We start from the raw sequence: 20525 nt of genomic DNA on the forward strand, positions 1-20525 counted from the left end.
TAGTACTATAAATACATCTTAATAAGGTCACAAACAAGTGTGAACAGATGCCTCAAAGTGCCTCTTTATCAACTTTGCATTTAGTTCTGGGGTTTCACAACAGGCCAAAGATATGGTAGGCATCACACGGTCAATCTGAGGATCTGATTTTTAAACCTGAAAAGGTCCTGCAGTAGAGTCTGGAGTCATTTAGGTGGGAACTAAAGCTGGCTCTGGGAGGCACTGGAAGGAGAGGCAGGGTCCGCCGGGGGTCCCGTGCACTCCGCTGTGGACATCACCTACAAATCGCCGTGTCAGATCACACCTTCCATTTGAGCCCACAGAGTGTCAACATAGCCGGCCCTTATTCCATTTAATAAAAGGGGAGACATTTCCTAATAAGTAGGAAAGAAGCCCATGGAACTTAAGTGAGCTTGGCTTCAGAGTTAACATTTTATAAGAGACAATTAAAAACTCTTCATAGAGTTTTAACAAAATAGCCAGATGGATACTTTTTAAAAATCAATAAGCTATGAATTTGAGACCAAAGCTGGAAAAACAATCAGAACCACTTTCTCCATTTTAACACTTTCAGATAGTCCCTACACACTGGGAGACCACTCAGGGCTCAGGGTATATTTACTTACAGTGCATAAAGCATGCAACTGCAACATTTACACTCTTTTCTGCCAATGTATTAGCAGAGCTTCATTTATTTGTTCAAGTGAGCATCAGCCCAGCATGTGTCAGGCACTGAGCTAGGCACTGGAGAGCCAAAGATGAACCCAATATGGACCCTGCTCGTAGGAAGCCCATGGTGCAGTGGGTACTGCCTGCATTGAAGTGCTACTTATGCCTTCTGTCTAAACAATGATATTGGAGACTGGAGGAGTAAGAAGGGGCAGACGGAATCCTTACCTCCACAGTCAGATGCATTCCAAGCTTCTGGGGTCTTCAGGGGCCCAGGATTGTCTGGTCTTGGGCACGGTTCACATGTGATTTGTCCTTCCTCATTTTGGAAGGTTCCATTTGGACATAAAATGCAGCGTTCTTGTGCTCCATCATAATACGTCCCAGCCCTGCAACTGACTAGCCAAAGGGGGAAACGATCTGGTCAGTCAGGGGACAGAGGCCAAGGAAGGATGAGGTGAGTGCTAGAGACGCAGGTAAACAGATGGCATTGACCCCACACTCCCCCATACACACCCCTTGAATACAGAATGTGCACCACCTCTGGGTTCCCTGTGCACACCCCTCTGCCAGCATCCCTGTCACCCACTGTTAGAGGCGTTTACAGGTCCTCTCTCCCTAGACCATGAGCTCCTTGGGGGCTGGGATCACAGCAGTCCTTATTATTTTTTAGCGCAAGCGCTCAAGGACTCTCCTACTTCACAGGGCTGTCAGAAGAATTATAAAGGTGAAAACCCTTCATGGAACATAAGTCTAGTGCTAAAAGAACAGAGAGGAGGGTGCTATTATTTCTGGCCGGTGGCATCCCTGAAGGCTTCCTAGAGGAGGCCACATTTCTATCAGGCCTTGAAGGATGAACAGGATCTCCCCAAGGTCGTGAAGATTCATGCATGACATACAGGTGGAGAGGGAAGAAAGGAAGGTTGGGGATAGATTGAAAAAGTTCTTGAGTGCCAGGCATTTGAATTTTATTCTGTAGGTAAAGGAACCATTGACAGGAAAGGAATCTGACCAGAAGCTGTGTTTTGAAAAGGTCACTCTCTGGTGGCTATGGGGAGGGTGATCTCAAGGGTCTTACAAGCTAAGATAGCACACTTCATATTTGTAACAAAATTAATGTGTTACAAAGAGTAAACCCTGGTAAATGTCTCCTGAAAGAATAAACTACAAGGAAATTAATAAACTATGCTTCTGATTATATTTCTGGTGTTGTTAGTTAAATGTGGATTTATATCTTATTTTAGGATATGAAGATAACGTGAATATACTGAATTGGGTTCCCTGGTATAATATTCAAATATCGTCATCATAACCATCAAAATGGCCTTTCTACTGGCTAACATTTGTGGAGTACTCACGATCTACCAGGCACCGTGCCAAAGCCCCACATACGTTATCTCATTTAGTCCGAAAAACAACCCTAAGGAGCGAGGTGCTATTATTAGCTCCATTTTACAGAAACAGAGACTTAGGGACATTAAATAATTTGGCCAAGGACCCACAGCTTGTTTGTGAAATATACCTACGGTGAGATCAAGAATTTGGGTTTAAGGGGGAAAAGATCATTTAACAAAAGAGCAGACTGAATCACAATTCAAGACTTTGCCAAGGATTCTCTCTGGGGTATTAGGGGAGTTTGACTGGAATAAACACATTCTCTTTTATATTTAAGCTGCCAAGAAATAGAAGACAAAATATTGCATGATAAAATTAGCTATGATAATCTCCTGAAAGTCTGTAAGAGGGAACATTCGTTTTCATCCTATCCTGCAAATGGAATCTGCATATATACTTTTAGGGTTAAATATGACAAAGTTCTCTATTACCAGCAATAGAAATGTCTTTTCATTATTCACTCCATAATCTAAAAAAACAGAAATGAGGCTTTTTTTTAATCATAAGCCAAAATATGCCACATTTCAAATATTATTTCTAAAATTAAATGCAATCATTCAATAAAGTATACTCTGAGTCTTAATAATTTTTTATATTGTTTGTATTTTTTTACAATATTCCCATATCACTTTTATTTAATTCTACGATTTTTAAACAAATTAAAAGTGGACCAAACTCTTGCTTTCTTGGCAAACAATATTATAATGAGTATGATGCATGGATCTGTGGCAGACAGAGCCTATAATTCCAGACTTATTTTCTAAATGCAGCCCTACTGGATAATGGTTTCCATAATTACTCTGGGTTCAGCTCATCTCCCATGAAAAGCTGGGTTGAATTATGTACCAGGAAGTCATGACTTTTTATCCTGTGTCCCACCTGACTTTCCCAGTGCCTACAGCAGTCCAGTAAATGAGAATAACCCCTTCATGGCTCTAAGAAGCCAACTGTCACGAAGAGTGGCAGACAGTAAATAAAACCAAGGCTGTCCAGAGCCCCCTAGAGCCCAGGCCAGTTCCATTTTGGGAACAGCTGTTTCCATAACACTCCTTCGCCTAAGGGGAAACTGCTCATGTGATGGCAATGATTCCAACCGCCTTATTATCGTAACTTAGAGCTGGATCAGCATGGTCTGCTCCATCAGCGTTCCTCTGGCAGAAAACGGATTCTTCCATGGGTGATGTCCATGGGGGGACAAGAAGGAACCTGGTTCTCACTGAAAAAAGTAACTGGATGGGCTCCCGCTGCTCTGGGTGCCCACCCCTCCTCAGAACTATTTAACTCCCCCAAAGCCTTTTCAAGGTTACATTTTGAGAAGCTTCACAATATCCCACATCTGTTGCAATTTCTTAACTGAGCAAAGGGCTGAGAAATGCCCCTTGGGCTGCCCTGAGGAAAAGAGGGCACCAGTTCTTTTTTCTCACAGTGAAAGCTCTGCTTCACATAAACAAACTCATATTGTCATTCACGGTTTCCATTTTCCTGCCAGAGAAAAAGACCTACAGAAATAATTCATGCCAAGCACCTTCCAAATTAGTTTCTTTCACAAGGTAAAAATGAGCTGAACACTAAAAAGCGATTCCGAAATGTCATGAAGAGACGCCTGAAAACAGCTCTTTGCAAATGTGCTGAAGATCTGGCCTGAGGAGACCTCAATCACACGTTCCAGTTGGTTCTCTATTCTCCTTGAGCAGCCAGCTTGTTTTGCTGCCCCAGACAAAGGAGTCAATTGCCCCAGAACACTTCAGGATCAGAGCAAAGCTTTTGTGTGTCTTCAGTGACCATTAAAATCCCATTCTCAAATCCCACACAGCTGTTTTCTCCCCCTCTTTAAAAAAAAATACAAGAAAGCTTTTCTGATGGAAAAAGGAGAGACCAGCGGGGACCAGGATTAATGGTGACAAAGAGACCTGAAGGCTCGCCCTCTTTTCAACACCGTGGCCTTTGAGTATTTCAGGCTATGGACAAACACTATGGTCTTTCTGTGGCAAAGATGGTGACCTAATAAACGAGGTCACTCTCCAGCATCTGACTATTTTCTTAAGAATCACGCCTTGACTTCTGAAGGAGAGCTACAAGCGGCCCACGCAGATTCCCAGGGTGCCCTGGAGCTCCTGCTTTGTCACAGCTCAGAGGAGACGGTGCTCTAGGCAGTGCTGTGGCCTCAGGACCCTGCTTTGAACCCCTTTTAAATGAGTGTTTCGAGATAACAGGAGACAGCACGGCCTTGGGCTGAGAGGTTGATGTGTCGGGTTGTCCAGGTTTTTGCTGTGTGCTCAGATTTGCTGTTTGAAAACATTCTCACATTGGGGCAGAGAGATGAGTCCAGCCTGATGCCTTCCTTGCTGGGTGCCCCAAAGCAGGTTATGTCCTCTTCGTGCCTAGTTAACTGGCTGAGATTTCACTTCCTTTAGAGTACCAATTTTTGCCCTCAATTTAAATATAACCCCACAGATTTGCCCTTTGCCCTCTTTTCTCTTAATGTTGGCAACTATCCTTGGGATTTCCTCTGTTGTCCCTGGGCAGATCTGTTTGTTCAACCAAATACTTGGCACTGATTATGTGCTGAGTACTGTTCTAGGAGCTGGCGATACAGTGGAGAAGAAGACAGACATGGCCCTGCCCTGAAGGGGCTCTCATTCTGGTGGAGAATATGGACAGTAAATGAGCAAACACATAAACATATAGGAGAATGCTAACTAGAGGTAAGTGAGATGAAGAACATTAAAACAGGGTTAAGAGGATAAGATCAAGAGTGGTGGGGATGGCATTTGTGTGGAAGCTATTTTAGAAGAGTAGCCAGGAAAGGCCTCTCTGAACAGAGGTCAAGTGAAATGAGGGAAGTAGCCCTGCCATGCTATTAATGGTATTGCCTAACAGCACAAAGGCTGGTGTAGCAGGGACAGAGTGAACGGGGCAGGGTGACAGGAGATGAAATCTAAAAAGCAAGCAAGGAACAGATCCTGTAGGTTCCTGAATGTCATGGTAAGGAAATCAGACCCTACTCAAAGAGTGTTGGAAGTTTTGGATGGGGGAATGACATGACCTGACTTCTGTTTCCAGAAGAGCTTCTTGCTGCTGTGTGGAGAAGAGACTGAAGGCAGGCAAGGGTAAGGAGAACTGAGAGCCTATCACAGTAGACTGGGCAGGAGATGATGGTGTTTTGGAACAGAGTGGTAACAATGGAGAGAGAGAAAACGAGTTAGAGAGGATATAATTTAAAGGCAGAGCTGACAGATTCGCTAATGGATTGGATGAGGAGCTTGACAGAATGAGAGAGGTCAAGAAGACCCTGAGGTTTTCAACTGGAGCAATGGGGCAAATAGAGGTGCCATTTGCCGAGTTGAGGGAGAAGCAGGCTTTATTTGGGAGGGAGAAGGAGGATAAAACGTTTTGTTTAGACACATTGAGTCTGAGATGCTTGTTAGCCATGCCAGTGTTGATACTGAGAAGGCACTGGTTATACTGGTGGTCTCCAAAATAGAATACTACACCTCAGGGGATGATCACTGGGTGTGCGCAAAGCATCTTCACATCTATGTATATTAATTTTTACCTAAAAAATAAGAAATAAAGCTTCATTGATTTAGTATATGGTATTAGGTTGGCCCCTCAGTCAATCCACATCTCCAGGAGTCACAGACACATGTGAAGACACAAGGTCTCCAAAAAAAGAGAAGAGCAGGCATTCCACAGCTCTGGGGGTGGGGAGGTACTGACTGACTGGCTTCTTTTCAAGGTGTTGAAAAGAATTATAGTTTATCTGTGCCCGGTTGAATAGCTTTCCTGACTATATTATCTAGTTTCAACCAAACTAATTGTCACAAAATAGAAAGCAGCTTTGACCGATTCCTGTAGAAACCTGGACTCAAGGTAGAAGCAATGATGCAAGCGCGGGTGAGCAACAGGAAGAGCCAGAGCTGACACAGCTGTACTCCCAGCTCTGGTTCTTTGCCAAACCACATCATGAGAGAGAAACAATAATGATTTAATCAGTTCTGACAAGAGTTGAGCCAAACACTAGCAATTAACAAAAAGACTATTTGAAAAATGGATTTACAACCACTACTGTTAACAACAAACCTTACCAAATTGTAAATTGGTACCTTGAGATGCTAGCCAGTTATTTTAAAATTTTATTTATTTAATCTGTATCTCATTCTTCTATCTTTTATGATGTACATACTATATTAGCCAATAGTACAAGTATACAATTTTTAAATAAGTAAACCTTCATAAATTCAAAAATATTTTACTTTATGTGTGTGTGAGCACGTGCGTGTGTGTGTGTCGTGTGTGATCAGAAATGTTCAACACCTCTGTGATAGAGAAGTCCATAACTCAAAACAGAGATCAGAGCCAGAGAGGGCAGTTTGGGAGTCACCAGTATGTGATGGTATCTAAAGCTATGGCACTGGATGAGGTCACCTAGGAAAGTGTGAAGCTAGAGGAGGGGGATAGAGGACTAAGCCCTGGGATACCTGATGTTTAGAGATCAAAAATTGGGGGGGAGGGGATCAGCATGGAGAACAAAAAGGGAGTGGCCAGTGAGGCTGGTGAACCGGAAGTGTGTGGTGTCTGAAACCCATGAGAAGGGTTTCCAAGAGCAGGAGTGATCAATGGCGTCTGAGGGAGAGCTGGCTACTGGTCTTTGTAACAAGAAGATTGTTAGAAATCATGGAAAAAGCAGTTTCAGGGGAAAGGCTGGGAATGAAAACCAGATTGGATAAAGCTGAGGAGAAAATGGGAGATGAGGAAGCAAAGAGAGTAAGTTAGGCAACTCTGTCAAGGAGTTTTGCTCCACAGGGAGCAAAAGAAATGAGGCAGTATTTGGTGAGAAACGTGAAGTCAAAGGAAGGTTTGTTTGGTTTCTAAGACAGGATATAGGTTTGTGTGCTATTGGAAATGATCTGGCAGAGAAGGAGAATTCTGAGATGAGGGGTCAGTGGGGGCAACAAGTGGAGCAGCTCCAGAGTCCAAGTGGAGGAGTTGGCCTTGGGTAGGAGCATAGGCTCTTCATCCACTTTAGCAGGAGGCAAGCAGAGCATGTGTAGACACACACAGGACAGAAGGGTTGGTCTGCACGTGGAGATATGAAGTCGTTTTCCTAGACTCCCAGATGCCCATGGACATCTCTGCCTGGGAGTCTTGTTGCAACTCAAATTCAACTTGCCCAAGAGGAATGCTTCTCTTCCCTTCCCTGCCCAGTCTTTCCTACCCTTCTGGCTTTGCTCTTTTCATAAATAGCATCTCTACTCTTCTAGTCACCAAGGCTCCAACTCTTGGAGTCCAACCCACAGCTACTATCCCAGGCTTCTCTCCTCCCTGCTCCATCAGTCAGCTGCAGCATCCTACAGTTGTTCCCTTTTTGTCCATCCCGTATTCTTCATCCCCACAGCATGAGTGTGCTTTGACCCTCACCATCTCTTGTCTAGACTACTGCAGTAACCCTCCAACTATTTCCCTTGCCTTCGTTCCTCCCTGCCTCAGGTCTGTTACATCGCATCATCAGATTCACCCTTCTAAAGTCTTTTCTGATTGCCTCACTCCCTGGCTCAAAAACTTCCTTGACTTGACTCCTGGCACATCTCTTAGTGTCTTTGACTCAAAACTCAGTCTTCAGTCTCCCTTTCTGTATCCGAGTTTTCATTCTTTCCCATGCTCTCTTAAAAGCCTATTTTTTTTTCTGCTTTTCCTATAAATCTTTTCTGATTATTTCTTCCCCAGTGATCACATTCATCTAACCATTCAACTAACCCACAGGCTTTGTCTCAGTGTCTCCCGCATATGAAACAGGGTTGGGTGAGATTAGGGACATATGGGAAGCAAGTGACAGATCAGAGGCAAGTCAGAAACCTCTGAGCTCACCCCAACCCTTTCCTCTTCTCAGTCCCCAGTCCAATTTATCACCAAATGCTGCTCTGTTTCTTCCTAAATATTTCTCTAATCCATTGCTTCTTTCCTATTCCATCCAGTGCCTTCATATTCTCAATATTTCTTATCCAAAGCATTCAAAATCTCCTAAATCAGCTTTTCTGCCTCTAGTCCTGACCTCCAATTCAGAAAGAGAGATCTTTCTAGAATACACATACAACCAGGGCACTTCCTGATTAAATCCTCTAATGGCACCTCGTCACCTGGAGATAAAGTCAAGGCTCCTTAGAAACATATTCAAGGTCTCGTATGACTTGGCCATGCTTTTCCCACTAGCCTGGTTGCCCATCATATCCTACCTTGTACTCCAGGGTTAGTGACACCAAACTGTCAATAATCCTCTGTGCACACCCTGCTCCATCTCATTCCCCAAGGCTGTTCCTTCACCTGAATACTCTTTCCCATTTATGCATCATCTGTGCATCCTTCCAAATGCCGCTTAGGTTTCTCTCTTTCGGGAAGGCTTCTCTAACTCTTCCCTGGGAGGGCTAAGTGCAAATTGAGGGATGGTGTCTTATTTATCCAGACCTCCTCAGAACCCACCACAGAGCTGGCCCATGAAGCATTCTCCACATGAGTGTGGTACAAGTAAGATAATCACAGGGCACAGGCCGTACCCAGGAGACATGAGCATTCAAATTGAGAGATTAGGACCAGAGGCTCTTGAGTCAGACCTGGATTTGAATCCTGGCTCTGCCACTTACTTGCTGGGTGACACTGGGAAAGCTGCTTACCTCCCTCTGCCACAGTTTCCTTGTCTGTAAAAAGGTCACGATGCAGAACAGAGTAGTGATGAGAACTCAGTGAGAGAATACATGTAAAGTGCTTATCATAGTGCTGAACACATTGTACGTGCTCAATAAATGTCAACAGTTTACTAAATTAGGTTTTTTAGACTTTTTTAATTAAAAGAATTTCCTACCAAGTCTGTGTATAAATATAGGTCTAAATTGCTAATACAGACTTTATATTTTCCTTGATTTAAAACAGAAAAGAAAATTTCTGCCTGTTAAATTCCAGATAATTTCTCAATTTTGAAAGAATTAAGAAGAAAATGCCTGGCTCATTCCTGCCTCAGGCCCTTTGCACTTGTGGATCCCCCCTCTGTCAGAGTGCTCCCTGCCCCCATTAGAGCTTGGTATGGCCAGCTCCTTCTTCTCACTAAGGTCTTAGCTCAAATGTCTCCTGCTCCGACCGCCTTCCCTGAACACCCTGTGGAGAGTAATCCCTCCTCCTCTCTGACCCTCTCTCTCTTATCATCTTTATAACACTCTTATAACTTCTGAAATTATCTTCTTTCTTTCTTGTCCCTATTCTTCTGTTAGAATGTGAACGTCATAAGGGCAGGCTCCTCATCTATGATGTTCTCACTACTTTGTCTTGAGTTCGTAGAATGGCACAGGTGGGATCTCAATAAATACAGGTTGAATTAATTTTTCCCACCTGCTGCAGAGGAAAGCCGCTGCTGTTAAAAGCTGAATTAAACTTTCCTAGTCTCTCCAGAACCCAGGCATGAAGATACTTCCCAGTTTGCCAGTTGCCTGGACTGGGTCTTTTAAAAATTTCAGCAAGTTTTAAGAATAACCAAAGACAAAAATACATATTTTAACAAGTATAGTCCTTAAATTATCCTTTATGAAAAGGTAAATAGCTATGAAAGAAAAATAGAAATCCATGTCATCGTTAATTTTTCTTTAGATATGAAGGACTTCATGAATTACTCTCCAGCTTAAGGAATTGGTTCCTTGGAGAATAAAATCGCTAATTTTTTTTTTTTTTTTTTTTTTTTTGCCATCTTGCTGGAATTGATCACAGATGGTACAAAGGTCACCTGCAGAGCAGGCTAGCCTCAAAGTCCTTAATGCCAAACGAATGAGCCTTTACGATGTAAAAATAACTATAAGAAAGAAAGTGTTTAATTGGTCAGAAGTGACTATGTTCTTTGATGCAACTTGGGACTTTAAAATCTATTTTTTTAAATTATATTTAAAAAACCAATTCAATGGGAAAATAGGCAAAGAATATGGATGTTCTCAGAAGAAGAACTCCACATGGCCACAGATATATGACAGCATGCTCAGCTTTACTAATAATTGAAGAAAAACAAGTTAAAATTTGACTTTATCATTTTTGCTTATCAGATTGACAAAAGTTAAAAAGATCAACAATAAATAATCCACTTTAGCAATGATGTGGGGCAATAAACACTTAGACACAATGTTGGAGGAAGAACGTACATATATTAATTTGGTCTTTTGGAGGGTAATTTGGCAGTGTCTATTAAAGTTTTAAATCTGCATGTCCTTTGACCCTGTAATTGGACTTCAAGTTTATCTTTTAAAAATATTGGCCACGTGCACAAAACAGAATATTCACTGCGGCATTGTTTGTAACAGAAAAATTAGGAATAACTTAATTAAATGTCCATCAATAGGGGAGTGGCTAATAAACAAATTATAACAAATATAGACTAGGAAGCTTTAAAAGAAATAGGTAGCTCCTCTATTCACCTGGAAGGATGTCCACGATCTACTCTATAGTTAAAAACAACACATAACATTCTTCAAATTGTATTGATTTTTTTTTTTTTTTAAAGATTGGCACCTGGGCTAACAACTGTTGCCAATCTTCTTCTTTTTTTTTTTTCCTGCTTTATCTCCCCAACCCCCGTACATAGTTGTATATCTTAGTTGCAGGTCCATCCAGTTGTGGGATGTGGGACGCCGCCTCAACGTGGCCTGACGAGCAGTGCCATGTCTGCGCCCAGGATCCGAACCCTGGGCCGCCGCAGCACAGCGCATGAACTTAACCACTCCGCCATGGAGCCGGCCCCCGATATATTTTTTAAAAAATGTTTTTTCACACATAAATGTATAGCAGGCAGAGTATCCTTTTAAAACGTAAGTCAGAACCCTGTTACTCCTCTGCTCACAACTCTTCATTGGCTTCAGTTCTCACTCAGATTCAAAGTCAGAGTCCTCACCACGATTTCCCTCCCCACTGAGTGGCCCTGGGCTACTGCTCCGACTTCCTGCCTTCCCCCTGCCTCCCTCAGCTCTCACCCCAGCCTTCTCTCCAGTGCCTCCGGGTTTCTGGACTTGCTGTTTCCTATGCCCGGGATTCTTCCCCCATATCCTCATAGCTCGCTTCCTCCATCCTTCACATCTCTGCCCAAATGACACTTTACAACAACCACAGTCCCTGACCGTAGTCTATGTTTGGGGGAGCGCGCCCCCTCACCCGTCCTCTTGCCCTGGCACTTTCCATTCCACTTCCCTTCGCCACCGTCTGCTACGTGGTGGATTTCCTCCTTTATTGGTTTGTGGTCTGTCTCCCTCCTCTAGAACTGTAAACTCTATGAGGGCTGAGATTTTTGCTTTTTTGTTTCATTACTGGATTCCCAGCACCTAGAATAGCACCTGGCACACAGTAGCTGCTTAATATTTAGTGAATGACTAAATAAAACTTCATTTTCGTATGTGCATAAAAACAGATGTAGAAAAATACATAGCAAACTCCTGACAGGGATTACTTCTGGAGAGTAGGATTGGGAGCTAAGGGTAGAACATACACCCATACTGTACATTTCTGTACCATTGGAAACATACTACTTTGGTAATTAAAAACTAAATAAAAAATATTTTAAAGGAAAAACATAATGGATCCATCTCTCCTTCCAGGTGACACAAAACACTTTTTTGGGCTCCTTTCTGCAGACACTGAACGTAAGTTTCAAAAAGAACTATCCTAGGCATGTGTCCACAGTATGTTCCATCCTGAGTTCAGAAAATACCAGTAAGCCTGGTCATTATGAAGTTCTAATACCATCAGATAGACTAGGAATATAAGACACACACACAGACCCACACACACACAAACACACACACACTGTGGCTTGCCCCTGCCGTGTGTCTGCTGGGTAAAAAGCCTTTCTAATGAACACACCCAAGCTCTCTTAACACCCACTTCCTCCTTCCAGCAGAAGGAATTTTACTGGTAATTCTTTGTGCTGTTTTTCTACATGGTACAATCTTCAACACTGCTGTCACAGTGAACTTGATTTCGTCCCACGTGGGCTACAAAATTCATTCATTGCTAGAGGGAGCCCATGAGACAGGACACATTGCCTCCCTCAGCCACAAATCCAGCCTAACGCAGCATGACAAGCATCTCCGGACACAGTCACGCGCACAGCAGCTACATAAACCCCATGTCGAGTGTCTTTCATAAGTTGTCATGGTCATGAGGCCTCTGTTAAGGAACTTCTGATCCTCATTCTTGGGTCTTTATTCCCCAGACACACGCTCGTGGTAGTATTGGTAATGCCCTCCCTGGGAGCTGGGCCACAGGGCCCTGGATGCTAGTTTTTCCTGGATCCTTAACTGGCCACAAAGGCTCCCCAGAGAGCCTGCAAGGCCTCTCCCTGATAGGATAGCAAATGGGCAAAGGAGTGGAATTTAGCTCTGAGAGGCCAGAAGGAAGACTGGCCTGCCTGGCTCCGACAGTTTCTGCAACTCAGCCCAGAAAGCAGGGCAGCAACAGCCAACTGTCATCACCATTTTGGTGTGGAAACTGGAACTCTCAGGATTTTAAATGAGAACTAACCAACCAGCTGGGTTGTTTTTACTTTCTTTTCTCTATTTTTAACAGAGTCAGATGGAATAAAAGTCAAGAGTATTTGAGAATCAGCCCTGGGTGGACACTTATACTTGATTTTACACTTGATTTTTACTACATTTTGGTAAAGCAACAGATTTGGATTGTGGGCTATTGCTGACAATTCTCCTGAATGGGTGCCCCCTGGTCTCAGCTTTGCTTCTTTAGAAACACTGATTTATTACTCCTTGCCTCAGGATTCATTCTGGGGCCTTGTGATTCTAATGACACTTCAGAAAGGAGATCAATTTATTCTAGAGGGGTCTGATTATTGGGATTCACCTTTCTTGGGACCAGAATACAGGCTTTGGAGCCGGACCATCAATGTGGTCTTGAGCAAGAGAACTTAGCCCTCTGAACTCTAGTTTGCTCATCTGTTAAACAGAGATAATAATACCTATCTGGTAAGATTACTGTTGGGATTAAATGAGATAATGCAGAAACAGTGCTTAGTGTCATACTTGAGACAGGTGAGAACTCACTAAGTCTTTACCATTATTACCATAAAGTGACGCCCCCAATTTTCCCCATCTAAGACTTTTCAGATAGGATTTCCCACAATTGCTCAGAACAGCCTTTCACAACAAACCAATCTCAAGACTGAGCACCCTAGAACCTCTTGCCCAGGTTCTACTTGCCTGGAACTTCATCAGAGGAATAGAATTGATGTTGCTCATATGTGGGTCTCAAATGTACTTCTGAAACACACACACACATGCTCACTCAACACAACACACATGGAACTAACACCACCAGGAGCCTTGGGCTGAAGCTCAGGGAACTCACAAGGCCGCTCAGCAGCCCCCCAGCCTTGCCTTTGCACCAAACTACGGACAGGAGATTGTTCATTGCTACCATCAGTCAAGCCCGAGGGAGATGACAGGGGAACTGTGACAGTGGAGTGTGTAGAGGCTCACAAGTGCCTTACACCTGCAGTCCTGCCCCAGCTGGGGGACCACAGTGCTCTGAAGACCCTCAGACCCTTAAAGGGCAACATTCCCTCTTCACATCAACCCTGCCTCTTCCTTTTTGTCCCTCAATTCAGCAAACATTTATTAAGGGCCCATCACAAGCCAGGGACTATGCCAGGTGCTGGGGAGCTCCTAGTCCAGCAGGTACAACAGACGCCAACATGTAGGCCCCAGATGAGAGTAGGTGTCCAGGGTGTTCTCTGGGGTGACGCTGGAGAGGGGAGGATGGGCCAGACTTTTGGTTACTCTCTGTGTTTACAGAGCTGAAGATAGTTCTGTTAGCAAGAATGTCCTGGCCAGTGGGCCACTCACCACATTGGTTTCCTACGTGGCCCTGGCCCACTGCACAGGACTCCACCCGGCGTTCAGATGTTCTCGGAGCCTTTTTAGCCACTTCAAGGTCCATGCCTGAGAGCTGGAGGTGAAACTGCTCCCTGTGGGCAGCCTTCCGGAGCGTGCGGATGGCTTTCCGGAGCCGCTTCTCTGTTCGCTTCACGAGGCAGCTCAGATCGCAAGATGCTACAGAAACGAGAGGGCCAGCAGAGGGAGAGGATGTCAGGCTGCAGCATGTGAGGATGTCCGGACCAACTGCAGGACCCACCAACACCCACGTTCCCTGTGGACAGAATGGGAGACACCTGGAGCAGGGCACCTAGCAGGCTGGGCAGCATTTGATTTGAACAGAAATTTGTTGACCAAAATGGTACCTTTGGGTTTTTACGAAGAAGATAAATTATCAGGTTCCAAACCAATTCAGTTTAGCTTGGGGGTGAAAAAAAACAGGAGATACTTCACTGGTTGCATTATTTTTTTCCCCCAAGAATGAGGAAAAGTGAAAGGCAAAGGAATAAGGAGAAGCTGTGAGGAGCCTGGCACTGTAGACTGTTTTCAAACCAACCTGTCACCTCCTTTTGGTTAGTTTCAAGCTCAAACTCAATAGTGATAAACATTTCCTTAGTGGCGCTCGGTCGGCCAGGGGCTCCCGGGACTTGCTTGCCGGAGCTGCATGTAAGGTTTGCGTAGCGGAAGCTCTCTTTTACTGAGCTGTGCTTCTCTGTATGAAGAAACAAGATTATCGGAAGCCAAATCCTGGCAGAGTACTCAGCTGAACATTCGCTAGAGCTCAGTAAACATTTCATTAAAACAATTCTCAAGGGACTAAATGATTAACTCCAGATGCCAAGACGTTGCAAGCCCTCAGCTTGGAGCACAGTGACATTTAAATTTTGAAGAGCCAGTGTTGCCTTTTATTTAACTTTACAAGTTAGCTCTTGAAAATCATTATCATGGATAAATGCCGGATGTTTCCGACTGACCGGCCACATACGTGGAAGACGGGAACCAGGGGGCGTCTTGCATTCCTGACTGACAGTTTGTTAAGGTGTGCTCATGTTCTCACAGTTGGTCTCCTTTAAGCTGGACTGTGATGTCCCAAGCCGGAGCTGAGGCTTCAAGTAAGAATGAGCACAGGAATAGGAAGGAAACCAACTCCTGCTTTTAGGCAAATTGACCTTGCTGTACTTCCAACCCGAAGGGGAAGCTGTCAAGTACATAACAGTGATGCCTCATTTTGAAATAACCAGGAGCAATAAAAGGCACAAAGAATCAACAGAACCAAACAATATCATGAAGGCGTATAGGATGGGAGGGACGGTGTTGCGTAAGGCAGGGCCTTGCACATCCCTTTTCCTGACTTTGGCTGCCCCTCCCCCCATAGCTTTCAGGGACTCTTAACTAATGATTGTTAACCTGAACCAAAGAGCAGGCCCACGTATCATCCACACACTTAATTTGTCTCTACTTAAAAATCTTACTCTACTGAACTGACGTATATCTGTATCACATTCTTCTTCAACCTTACAAGGATGTTCAAAGCAACAGGTCATCAGGGGCCAAAGAAAGGAAGAGGCAAATTAATTCTCCCTTCTATATATTTCCCTAAAGATCTATCTTACCTTTTCAAAAGGTTACCTTGAAATCTCACTCTGAACACATGCTCATTTTGAACCTTTTTCCCTTTCAATTTTCTTAGATCTATTTCTAAAACTTTTTATTTTGGGGGCCGGCACGGTGTCCGGGCGGTTAAGTTCATGTGCTCCGCTTCGGCAGTCCAGGGTTTCACCAGTTTGAATCCTGGGTGTGGACATGGCAACACTCATCAAGCCATGCTGAAGTGGCATCCCACATGCCACAACTAGAAGGACCCACAACTAAAAATACACAACAATGTACCGGGGGGCTTTGGGGAGAAAAAGGAAAAATAAAATCTTTAAAAATAATAATAGCAAAAAAATAAATAAATAAAATAAAGAGTGAAAATCTAATTTAAAAAAAAACTTTTTATTTTTATTTGTACGAAAGTTGCTAATATAGTCCTGAGAGTTCCCATAGACTCTTCACCCAGTTTCCCCTGATGTTAACTAACACTGGACATTAGCATGTGCATTTATCAAAACTAAGAAATTAACATTAGTATAATACCATTAAATAAAGACCAAATCTATTTTTAAATAAGGCTTTTCCCCTCTAATCTAAAAGTGTAAATGCTCACTGTGGAGAATTTGGAAAACACAGGAAAAAAAATTTGTCATCCATCATCCTCCTACCCAGATATAACCACTACTAACGATATGGTGAGGGTTTCTTTCCTTCTACTTATACTTTTTCTTATACAATTTGGGTTGTAGTAGATATACAAGATGCTACTCTCTCTTTTTCCATCTTAGCATTACAACAAAAAACATTTTCCTAGGTCATTGAACATTCTTTGAAGACATATAATTAACAGCTACATAATATGGAAGAACCAAAATTAGTCTTGGTTAGTTATTTAAAATAGGCAGTCAAAAGCGACTACTGTAAACTTTATGTTTGTTTGTTATATGATTTATTTGAGGGTTGACCAGGAAAACAAGCCTCCCTAATACATGAATCCTGATTACTTTAATCTCCAAAATTATTCTATGAAATAATACAGGAAATGCAAGCCGGGGGAGAAAGAGGAGTGTTGGGTTCTGCTCTTTTCAACAAGGACAGTTCTACTCGGATGGTATCTGTTCTGCCAAAGCCAATGGAGTCACTGCCTCCAAAAACTAGATCCAGCAGGAAAGCTGGATATTACATCTTTGTTCATCAAAGATTATGCTTTCTGAGCCAAACCTTGTTTTATTTCTTTGGCTTATCTTTCAAGTAAACTCTAAGATCTAGAAAATTTAACCCAATATGATCACCAATTGCTAATGCATCTTAAAGCCCTTATTGATTCTTGTGAACTCCCAGGTTTCCCCAGAGCTTCAACATCTGTACCTCGCAAAGGGAGCTCTGAAGTATAACCCCAGAACTGGGAGAGGTGCTGGGCTGGCTCCTCTTCTTCCTGGGAAGAGGCTCCTTGGAGATTCTGAACTGCTGTTGGATCCCATCTAAAGAGCTCGGCTTGTTACAGGCCCTTTCCCAACATGCAGGCAATCTCCCTGCACCAGGCATCTGATTCCATACCTGGTAGTGCTGGTCGCAGACCCTCGGGAAACAGCTCAGCCTTTTTCAAACTACACTTGCCTTCATTTAGCTTAAACGTTACACTTGTCCTGACGGTGGCGACATCTTCAGAAAGAAACAAGTGAGAGATGTTACCTTTAGAGGCAAAGGAATGGAAACACCCTGGGTAATGGCGAGCTATCCACTGGCTGGGTCCCACCGCACGGCAAACTCTGAGCCCCTCTCTTACTCTGAGACCAAGAAAGATTTAGATCATGGAGCGCCCATTACCCTGGGACCGGGGACGTCAGGAGCCTCCTAAGAGTCACACTTAACCCTCCATCTGAGATGAAGCCAGTGCTCAAATATAACACAAGGAGGGCCAAAAACAACCTCAACGGTGAGATGAAATGTGAGGTCATTTTTGTGCCTTCTTGAGAAAGGAGACCAGAATCACCTAGTTCAAATTTGGATGAGACTGTAGAGAGAAGTGGTGAAGGGCAGATTCTCCTAAATAAGCCTGTCCTGGAAGGACACAGCTCAGGGAGCCACCATTCCAGACAAGGATGGTACTCACTAAACGTGGCTAGGATTTTCAGGGTTTGGGAGGGAGAGAGGGTCCCACTTTGAAGGCCTCATGTGCAAAAGTCTGCTCTCCTCCCATGGTGAGTCTTAACCATATGTTAGGCTCCGGAGCCAATGACCAGGATTCAAACTCTAGCTCTTCAACTTGTGACGAGAACTTGAACAAGTTACTTAATCTCCCAAGCCTCAATTACCTTATCTGTAAAGACATACTTATAGTACCTAAATTACCAGGCTGTTGTGAAGATTAAACGAGATGCAAAAAAAAAAAAAAAAACCCAAAAAAATGTTTAGTTTATTATCTGGTACATAGTAAGAACTGAATAACTGTTAACTATTTGCTTGCCCATCCTTGGGTGGCCTAAATCTCCAAGCGACCATCATTGAGAGATTTGGTGAAACAGACCATGATGACTGCTCTGGTTGGGTCCAAACATCAGGCAAGAGGAGCAGTAAAGGATAGCGCTTAAGACTCTGGATCCAGACTGCCTGGTTAAAATCCTTGCTCCACTATTTCCTATTGAGTCACTTTGGGTATGTTACTTCACCTCTCTGAACCTCAGTTTCGTCATCCCTGGTTAACAAGGGTAACAGTAAAATGGCCCCAGGGGGTCAGAGTATGGATTAAATCAGCAGTACACGCAGTACAGTGGCTGGCATATTTTAACTGCTCAATCAATTTATGCAAGCTGTTATCATCATGCTTTGGGTTTTGAGCTTTGCTCATATACGTAATGTGGACATCAAGAACCATTTCCTCATTCAGATGTTCTCATGACATAATCACAGAGGTGTCTAAATCTGGGAGGACAAGGCTTCCCAAAAGTGTTAAATTTCACTTTTCATCTTTTGACAAACCAGAAAGGGTTTGGGGCCCTTTCTCTGGACAGAATCCTTGTTCCCCCTGTCATGCCCATGTCTATCTCCCCAGGCATACATTTCCTGCCGGGCCTTTGAGGTCCTCTGGGGCACAGGGAGTTTGGGAGACATAAGTCTCCTGGTCCCAGAGCTCTGTGGGCCTCTGTCTAATATGATGACCCACCGGGACTGAACACGGAGCCTCCCAGCACACAGTGGACACTCAGTCAGTATCTGTTACATGGTGAGTCAGATCTCAGGCACCAAGGTTACAGGCAAGAACATCCTGTAATGTGCTTACAGTATCAAGAAGATTAAGAGAAAAGAAAACAAAGCCAACGCCCAAGGACAGCACCCCATGAACGAAGCCCATTGAACACAGTGAGCCCCAGAGAGAATACGCAGATTCGGTGATTACCCCCAAAAGCAGAGTCATTTGATTTTTGCTGTTTGCTCCTGAGAGGAGAGGAAGAGCCGCACGTGACAGAGTAGGCCTCTTGCAGTCCTGACAGACAGAACGCGGATTGTCAACATGTGAGCAAGGTTATAGTCTCTCCTAGTAGCAGCTAAAATCACCCCCACCCCCACTCCACAAGGACCACTAGAAAAACACCTAGCACATCAGGTCTCAAAGCCTGGGCCTCCGGTGGTCAGGGGGCAGCTGGGCAGAGACCTGGAAGCCCTTTGAGGGCATCTAACACCTAAAGGCCAGCAAGGCCTGGCCCTGGCTTGAGGACCTGCCCCAGGGACTGGGACCCACTCACCTGAAGAGAGATGAATGCCAGAGTGACATCTGAGGAAGCACCTCTCTCCTCCACCACTCTTACCGCAATGCAGGGACACGTGGGGTGACACACTAGTGGGCAGGACCCCCTTCTCTTCTAGACAGGACAAAACACAGACACTTACAGAAAGAGAAGGACACTTTCAGGTGTGACAAGGATGGCTGAGTCCCGTGCATCAAAGGCCCCAAGGAAAGAAGGTAGAGCTGACACCCAGCACAGAACACAGACACCAGGCACCATTTCCAATGAAGGTAAAGGAGCTCCTTGTGTGCTGCTCTTTTCATGCGGAAAAGCAACCAGGAAAACAGAAGTGAGTTCCAACCTACGCAGAAGCACAAGGAAACACCAAAGAGCCTGCAAAAGTATCTCCTGTTTTTGAACCATTTAAAGAATGGCTGCTGCAGCTGAGGAGAGGAGAATTCAGTGGAGGGATGGTCAGCTGCACTCCGGGTCCAGTCGGACGTGGGAAAGTGCTGCTGGGCCAATGGTGAGCCCACTGACTGAGTATGAGCCTCGGCGCCCCTTACCCACACAGTCCTTCTTATTCCAGTGGAGCTTGTACGTAGAGTGGCATTGGCATTCGTAGCTGCCCACCGTGTTCACACAGACCTGCTGACAGCCTCCGTTGTTGATGCTGCACTCATTGGTGTCTGTGGAACAAAACACTCTCCTGTCACAGCAGCCCATCGTTGACCTGGCTGACACTATCCCTCCCTGAGGAAGGAGCAAGAGGGAGTCACATGGTTGAAACTCACTAAACAAAGAAGGTACTGACTGCCTTCAAAATGTGCAGCTGATCCAACTCAGTGGATTTCCTGCCATGAGCTTTACAAGATGGTCTCATTCTTGACCAAACCATTCCCCCATTAGAGACACTCAGAAGGGGTCTCAGCCTACTCTCAGATGTTCAAACGCAGACACGGCACAAGCTTCCAATTTAAAACTCCACCATCTTCCTGGGCTACATATCAAGGGAGATAGACAGAATCAGGATTCCCCACTTGACAGTTCATATAGTTAAGGTATAGAAAAGGAAAATGACTTGCATTAATCCCCCTCAAGCTGAGACCGAGTCCAGGTTGGAAGGCAGCTCCAACTAAAACCCAGATACACATACATATTCAGGGAACATTTCTTTGGGGTTTCTTGATGGACAGGGATAGTACGTTGTCAGCTATGCCAAGGATGTGTTGAAAAG

The 20525-nt window shown here is 44.2% G+C and overlaps 1 protein-coding gene across 19 annotated transcripts in view; it reads right to left on the reverse strand.

Annotated features, from left to right (window-relative positions):
* Positions 1-20525, reverse strand: part of SCUBE2 (signal peptide, CUB domain and EGF like domain containing 2) — a 95285-nt gene that overhangs the window by 16005 nt on the left and 58755 nt on the right. For 12 of the 19 annotated variants that reach the window (XR_011541604.1, XR_011541607.1, XR_011541606.1 and 9 more), the window contains 7 exons: positions 19855-19977; positions 19307-19423; positions 18961-19047; positions 17121-17225; positions 14524-14679; positions 13938-14144; positions 898-1068 (listed from right to left, as the gene is read on the reverse strand). Coding sequence is in view for 12 of the 19 variants with exons in the window: in XM_070626290.1 (XP_070482391.1) it covers positions 898-1068; positions 13938-14144; positions 14524-14679; positions 17121-17225; positions 18961-19047; positions 19307-19423; positions 19855-19977 (966 nt within the window). In the remaining 7 variants the exon portion in view is untranslated. The remainder of the gene's footprint in view (positions 1-897; positions 1069-13937; positions 14145-14523; positions 14680-17120; positions 17226-18960; positions 19048-19306; positions 19424-19854; positions 19978-20525) is intronic. The other 7 variants (XR_011541603.1, XM_070626301.1, XM_070626299.1 and 4 more) reach the window with 2 other exon arrangements.

This window comes from Equus przewalskii, chromosome 6 (assembly GCF_037783145.1).
Source record: "Equus przewalskii isolate Varuska chromosome 6, EquPr2, whole genome shotgun sequence".
NCBI classification, from domain to species: Eukaryota; Metazoa; Chordata; class Mammalia; order Perissodactyla; family Equidae; genus Equus; species Equus przewalskii.